Raw genomic sequence first — 7,433 nt, 5'->3', positions numbered from 1 at the left:
TAACGCATAAAGGATAAAGATGGAGACACTGTGTGCCTGCCTCTGCACATATACTGCATCAGGGAAGGCAGGTACTTTCCCCGGCCTATAATATCAACTCCCGACCAACTAAAGCCACTGACTCACTTTCTTTCCTCCCTCCTCGTGCTCCCTTCGCTCCTCTTCCATCTTTCTCTCTTATCCTGATGCATCACCTGCTAAATTCAGAGGCACAGGCGGCTCGGTTAGCTCCGCAAACCTGCTCTACAGCTGTTGCTTAGGAACTGTTGAACCCATGCCTGCTTCTGTGTGCAATGTTTGGCATGTCACCATAGCGATGTTATGGAGGGCAGGGTTAAATATTTGCAAAGAATCACTTAATAGAGGCACAAGTAAACGTATCGTGTCAGGGGCTCAAGGCGAAACTGGGCCGGGGACACGGGGATACAGGAAATGAAAAGGAGAAAGGCAATAGAAACTAAGAGAAAGGTTTCATTTCATTTAAGATTTAAAAAAATTAAATTAAACACTAGAATAACAATCATCAATGCCACCAGCATGAGCTTTGTTTTAGCACCACAGAAACCAGTGAGGCTCTTTGGGAGCCATATTTGTATTTTCTACTCGTCTGGCTGCCACCAGGTACCGTGTGATAATGACTTAGCAGTTTACGGCCATAAAGGGTGAGTCAGACTCTAAAATGTCACTTTCTGTTTCTGTCGTTTGGGGACAAAACAGCACTAATTCTCCAGGAACCGTTGGTGCAATTCAGTCTTAATGTCAACAGTAATGAATATGTTCTTTTGGACATCTTTTGAACGCCCCAACATAGTTGTACCTCTGTGTAATTATGTAGAATCATTTCAAATGGCATCTAAAAGTCAGAAAAAGATGATCTAGCTTCTTGACTGAGTTCATGGTTGATACGGATAACCATGGGCCTAGTTAATGATCCATCTCTACAGCTCAGTGACACCGCACAGTTGCAGTGCATGACGCAGTGCACGCACACTGGATGTGTGTGATCTGTGTGATCTGTAGCAGCTTCTTCTCTATTTGTATGATGTTTTAGAGTACAAATAAATAATAGGTTCCCTTATGTGCAGCCTTGTTTTTTAGCACAAGAGGAAATTATAAAAACCCAGACATTGAAGAAATTAAATATTTTATTTTATTGGAAGATTAGACATGTGGGTCAATGTTATGCTATGGAATAAAAATATTGTCATATTCCGGCCCGTATTGCTCCTGAATATCAGAAAATACTCCCACATCTTACCATTAAAACAATAATTGCTCAGGTTTTATATCATGTTTTTCATTGAGGACTTTTTGTTCTGCGGATTAGTCACTGCTTTGCAACCTATTACATACTCCTGTCTAATATTACAGATTTCCCCACAGCCACTCTCTTTTATAGCATGTCTGACGCAGTGTTGTGGGATCAGGTCCAAACATGTTGGAAAGCTGCATGTACGCTGGCATGTCACTTAAGACAAATCCCAGCGGAAAACCTGGCATTCAACACTCGCTCACTCTGTCACCAAATGGGAAAAGAATAACACAACTTGGAAGCAACAACCAGCAGGAATGCTCCTTTAAGTTTGTGTTTGCGTGAGGATGTGTGTGTGTGTGAGTGAGTGAGTGAGTGAGTGAGGCCCCTCCCTGTCGGAGTGACTTTCTATGCAACCGAGGCAGAACAGAAACAAGAAGAGTATCCACACCACACACACACACACACACAGATACATACACAACACACAAGCACATGTCGATTCGGCCACTAGCTCACTTTACTTTGTGTTTCCCAAATGCTGTCTGATGTACAAGTTAGGTTAATGAGGTCTATTTCGCTGCATTTATTAATAGCTGAAAGCCAGCTAGGCCCTAGCCAATGTCAATGTGTACACATGTCTGCGTGAGAGGACTGTGAGTGGTGATCAGTGGCATACATCTGACTTTTTTTCATTTTAAAGAATATATGTTAAGAAAACCTTACTTTGCTTCACACTTTTAATGTCTCTTTTTTCATGCATTTTAGGCCGAATGAATGATTCTTTTGACGTATATGTCAAACCTCGGTTATAATGTCTGGATCACATTAATATGACAAAGAATGAGACCGTTTTTACATGACAAATAACATTTTAGTCAACAGTCATCATGGAATATACCGTTCGAGGTCCTCTCCGGGGGGAGACTCTTCCATTTACCGTCATGCGTGAGCATTAAGCAGTTAAAGTTTCTACACTTACACAACATGTATTACAGCGTAAGCACAGTCATTGCCAGGACTGAACGTGACTCATGCGAGTGGGTGAAATATGCAGAAGCAGCAGTGAAGAGAATAATGTCACAATTTACGGGTATCAGCAAAAAGTTTCAAAATTAGAAAATAGAAAATTAAGTCAAATGAATATGCCAAAATAATATCAGGTTATTTAGTGCTTTGTCATTTCTTTGAGGTTAGTCAGATCTGCAGCCTATAATTATTTTGATCTCCCTAATCACCCCCGGTTTCCTCATATATCGTAAGTCAAAGTCAAAATACTCACGTATCGGTCTGAATTCATGAAGATTCAGTTTTAAAAAATGACTCATCAACATGCACAGCTATGCAGTTGACAAATTTATTGTTGTAAGCGGCATCAACGTGTAAATGTATGCTACAAGAAAAGAGCGCGTGACATATCGGACTTGAAAGTCAGGTAAGACTGTGATAATACAGCTTTTGTAACGTGTGAGTCAAGGGAACAACCTAAGTGTGAGTACAATAGAGCCGAAGAACATACCACAAGGTCACATAACACTCATTATGTTACAGTAGTACATTCTTGCGGGAAAAGCAGCTGCCGAGCGCCTCTAAATTCCTATTAGAAGGAAACGAAAAAGACAACGTTCGTCGTGTGTCTTGAATAAAAAATAAGAGCAGATAAGAGTCCAGTGTTCATGTTGATTCCGTGCTCGAGTATTAATTTTTACTCACTTTTATCTTATTTCCAGCACAAAGGTTTCCGCTTTCCAATAATCAATGTTACAATTGGTGGTGTTTCTGATAACTGTTTTGGTGGAATGTTGCAGGCTGATTGAAATACAGAAACCAAAGGAAATAAGGGGAGATGTAGGAGTGTGGATTCTGGTAAACAATGACTCTTTCTCTGTGGGTTAAAATGCTGAGAAACTTCACGGTATGTGATTGAAACATGGTGATTTATTACACTTCCTAAAAAAAACACCATTAGTCACACGAATGTATATACCGTAATTACCTAAATGTACTGTGGGATGAAAAGGAACGACTTATATCTTCCTTCACTTTCTGAGAAATGTCATCGAATCCGAACGTCACATGACTCGGGTGCAGAATGACGACGTACAGATCAAGAGTAAACACAGAGCAAGTGTGTGCTATTGGCTCAGCTGGAGCGTGCATGAGCTCTATGTAAATAAGCGCCGTGGCTTCCAGATGCCTATGAAACTAAAGTATTTCGCACAGCTGACTAAAAATACACCGTTTCTGTCTGTTTTTTCGTTGTTGATGTTGTTGTTCTACCCGCCCTTCTCTGAGCTCACTGTGAAACTTGAGGTGGAGGCAGGATCATCCGGGAACATAGCGGGCTGGAACTCACGCTGAGCTCAGGGGGAGGAGCTAAGAGGCAGATAAAAGGCCCAGCGCAGCAGAGCACAGATCTAACTTGACTTGAGTCTGGACAAAAGGTTCTGACAGTCAGCCGTGGACCAGAACTAAAACCTTCTGCTTTTGGCCAAGGGGATACAGCATGTCCGAAATGCTTGACGATATCTTCACAAAGGTGAGTTGAAGTTAAGGAGGTTTTCATTGGTTTGGGGGGGGGGAAAGGGCTCGTAAAGTTGGAATGGGACCACTCCGTAGAACCTCTGCCAAAGTGGTTGTTTATTTGTTTAATCCCGCTCATTTTATTTTTTCTGTGGGTCGCTGATTTGAAAGTGAACTCCTGTTTGAACTGAGTTTAGTCACAGGGGATTTTTTCAGTTTAAAGAGTTAATACGATCAGGCTGATATTCAGTGCAGGCTTCACTATCAGCATATTCATAAGATAGAAAAACTGTAAAAAAAAAAAAAAAAAAAGAACTGCAATTATATACATTTAATTTGAATTTTGGGTCATAAAGACTCAAGTGCTGTATGTTTTTTTACTTTTTTTTATTATTGCCTTTTTCATTGTTGGGATTGTTTGGCCATTTTGTCTCATTGCATTCTTTAGAATAGAATCTCTCATGTGAACCAATAAAATGACAGCTTGCCTTTATGCTGAATTTAAATCTGTTGTAAAAACGGTGATTAAATGTATTTAGCTTTGAAATGAGCAGCATCAAGGTCTGTTTATTAACCATATAAACCTTTCGTAACAGAACTTCATTAACCTGGCTCTGGAAGATGCCTTCCCTAAACAGTCTCAACTCAAAGGCCCGGGGCAGAGTCGGCTGAACAGGACAGACTCCTTCTTCTCCTCCCCCACCCCTCCTTCCTCCTCGAGCCACAGCTTGAGCACCGACCATGTCAACAACACCGACAGCGGCAGCCCTTTCTGGTCATCCAACATCTGGAGCCAGGGCCCCGTCTCAAAATCTAAACAGCTCCCCTACAGACCCGACCGCTCCATGAGCCTGACCGAGTCCAGCAGCAGCCTGCTCTCCTCCTTCGGACCGCTGAACCTGGAGGCTTTTCCTTCCGCCTCCACCGTGGCTCCCCCGCCCGGCTTCCCTCCCTCATCGAACCTGGCGGCCCTGGTTCCGCAAGTGGTGGCCCCCAATCGTTACAAGACGGAGCTGTGCCGCGGCTTCCAGGAGACGGGCAGCTGCAAGTACGGCAGCAAGTGCCAGTTTGCCCACGGCGAGGCGGAGCTGCGTGGACTGTTCCGCCACCCCAAGTACAAGACGGAGCCCTGCAGAACCTTCTACAACTTTGGCTACTGCCCCTACGGGTCACGCTGCCACTTCATCCACGAGGACAAACTCAGCGGCAGTCCGTTGTCCACTGCCAAGTTCGCCAATCAGCAGCAGCAAATTCCCAACACCACCGGGGGCCAGAATCCGCGGCACCAGCTGCGCCAGAGTGTCAGCTTCGCCGGGTTCCTGGGCTCGTCGCGCTGCTCACCTCCTGCATCGTTCCTTTCGTCCGTCATCGACCCCAACCTGGGCTTCAGCCGCGCCCCGTCCGTTTCTCCCCCTCCCGCTGACCCTCGCTCCCCAGTGTTTGCCGACTCCCTGCAACGGGAGGCGGCGGCGTTCCAGTTTGGCAGCCATCAGACCCGCGCCAGCACCGGAGACATCCACAACATCCCTCTCATCCTGGAGCCCAAAAGCTCCCACTGCGTGTGCGGCCATGGAAATAACTATAACAGCAACAACAGCAGAGCCGCCAGCGTGGACGAAGGGCACCACCAGGACGCCGGCGCGCCGTTTCCTGGTCCCGGAGCTCAAAGAGGCTTCATGAAGCCCGGCGCGCTGCAGCGTTTCTCCTCGGAGGACTCCCTGGAGGACAGCTACAGCAGCAGCAGCAGCAGCAGCAGCGGAGGCTCCAGTGGAACCGAGTCCCCGACGTTCGACGCAGCCACCAAGCGGCTCACTGTGTTCGAACGCCTGTCCCTGTCCGACTAGACGGGTCCAAAGAGAGGGAACGGAGGAGAACTGACACGTTTCTGTTGTTCTGAACGTCTCTTCAGAACCAGAAGTGTTCAGGACGAGTCGAGTTGACACAACAACACTTAATGTTCTTGATTTATCTTCATAATAACGGAGCTCATTTTGGGATAAACTACATACTGAGATGATTTAAGAATCCACATGTTATCAGACTCTATTTTTATACTATCAGGCCTTTGTATGTGGTCTTCCATAAGAAAATTAACTCTTTTGCAGGTGTTGCCAGTACCAGTTAATAGCCTGGTTTGCCCTTACTGTTAATCTGTAGTTATTCTGGCTAATCTTTAGCAATAATCATTCACTCTTGTGTCTTTAAGATTCTCCCTGCCTCATAGGCCATTTACTCTCGGTGCCAAAAAACAGTAAGTTTGATTCAGTAGCCTTAATCAGTGAGACTTGACATGTGTCATTGATGCCATTTTATCTGTGATATGCACTTTACAGCTAATCCAAATGGGAAAAACTCCCAGTAGCATTCAACCAAAGCTTCATTCTTCACTCTGCTCTGTGTGTGTGTGTGCGTGTGTGTGTGTCTGTACATGTGCGTGTGTGAGTGTATATGTGTAGCCATATCGTTTTCCTGATACTCGGGGTGCGAGCATGCAAAATACTTAAAGATCAAAGTGTGTTAACAGAAAAGAAAATGATGGTCAGTGAGTTTAGATATGAATCTGACACACTTTGTAAAATATTCTGTTATCTTCGCTAGCTTGTAAATTGCACCCCCTCTTTTTATTGACCCCTGTTTCTTTGACAACCTGGTTCAGGGCCTTTAACACCGCAGTATTCCTTTTGGTCATTGGTTGCCTTGTTAACTTAAACTAATATATTTATTATGATATTTATTTGTGTTGTAGAAAAAAAAATGTATTTTGTACTTTATTTATGGAGATATATTTCAACGTCTGTGAAATACCAATGTGAGAAAAAACAGAAAAAAGAGATTCTTATATTTTTAATTTCCTGAAAGGGACAAAAATAATTTCAGAATAAAGACATGATTTGAAGCAATTCTAATTTGTTATTCGGTGCTTGCTCACATATATTGTATTATAACTTCCATCTTCACTTATGTTAAGTAACTTACTCACCCACAGAACTTTCTAGATATCTCAGGAAATCTTGAGGGTTCAAATTACGGTAAGCATCAGATGTGGGATGTCGATAGATTTATCTGTGTACAATAATATTACCATGTTATTATTGTTACTTATATTTTGTTATGATATAACTGCAATAGTCCCCTTGTGGTCATTTGAATTTGCTTTACACACACACTTGTAACTAGGCCCCTCTCCAGACACCAATGCACCCTCATATGTTCAACACAGGCCCTTAAGCGGACTTGATATAGAAGACAACAGCATTTTGGATCACTCCAAGAACGGTGGCACGTTTTTACGCTGCCGTTTAAAGGATGTGATGCTTTCCAATTGTATTCCAAATTAGTGTAAAATAACTATAACAAGTCAAAAAAATACACATATAGGGTTTAAAACAAACACATACATTCAATTAAAGTCCCATAGAACCCATTGAAAATTCCAAAACAACGACGTGTCATCAGCAGGTCCGACTGTTGGAGTTCACCAGCAAAGCCTCCTCAACTTTTTGACTTAATTGAGTAGATGGCCAAGTTGAACTGCGGCCATGGAGTTACAAAATCTTAATGCAGAATGGATCCGTCCAGAAGTTTGGTCTAAATATTAGAGATTAGAGACGTTTCTACTAGAAGCTGGGCCCTTCCCACAGATCTAGCGCCGCATCGA

At 43.4% G+C, this 7,433-nt stretch overlaps 1 protein-coding gene across 1 annotated transcript; it reads left to right on the top strand.

Annotated features, from left to right (window-relative positions):
• Window positions 1–3,367: 3,367 nt before the first annotated feature.
• On the top strand, window positions 3,368–6,675 carry LOC120820575 (uncharacterized). The gene is made up of 2 exons (XM_040178514.2): window positions 3,368–3,791; window positions 4,372–6,675. The coding sequence occupies exons 1-2, from the start codon at window positions 3,759–3,761 to the stop codon at window positions 5,617–5,619; spliced, it is 1,281 nt and encodes a 426-aa protein (XP_040034448.2). The 5' UTR covers window positions 3,368–3,758; the 3' UTR covers window positions 5,620–6,675.
• Window positions 6,676–7,433: the final 758 nt, after the last annotated feature.

The sequence above is a fragment of the Gasterosteus aculeatus genome, chromosome 1, assembly GCF_964276395.1.
Source record: "Gasterosteus aculeatus chromosome 1, fGasAcu3.hap1.1, whole genome shotgun sequence".
Taxonomy (NCBI): domain Eukaryota; kingdom Metazoa; phylum Chordata; class Actinopteri; order Perciformes; family Gasterosteidae; genus Gasterosteus; species Gasterosteus aculeatus.
Note: the sequence above shows the minus strand (reverse complement) of the source record. Positions and strands in the feature narration are given on the sequence as shown.

What these genes read in the sequence shown, in the direction of transcription:
- LOC120820575 (XM_040178514.2), top strand. Translation starts at nt 3,759, where the DNA reads ATGTCCGAAATGCTTGACGATATCTTCACAAAG. An exon ending in TTGACGATATCTTCACAAAG is followed by an intron (nt 3,792 to 4,371) that starts GTGAGTTGAAGT and finishes CTTTCGTAACAG; the next exon opens with AACTTCATTAACCTGGCTCT.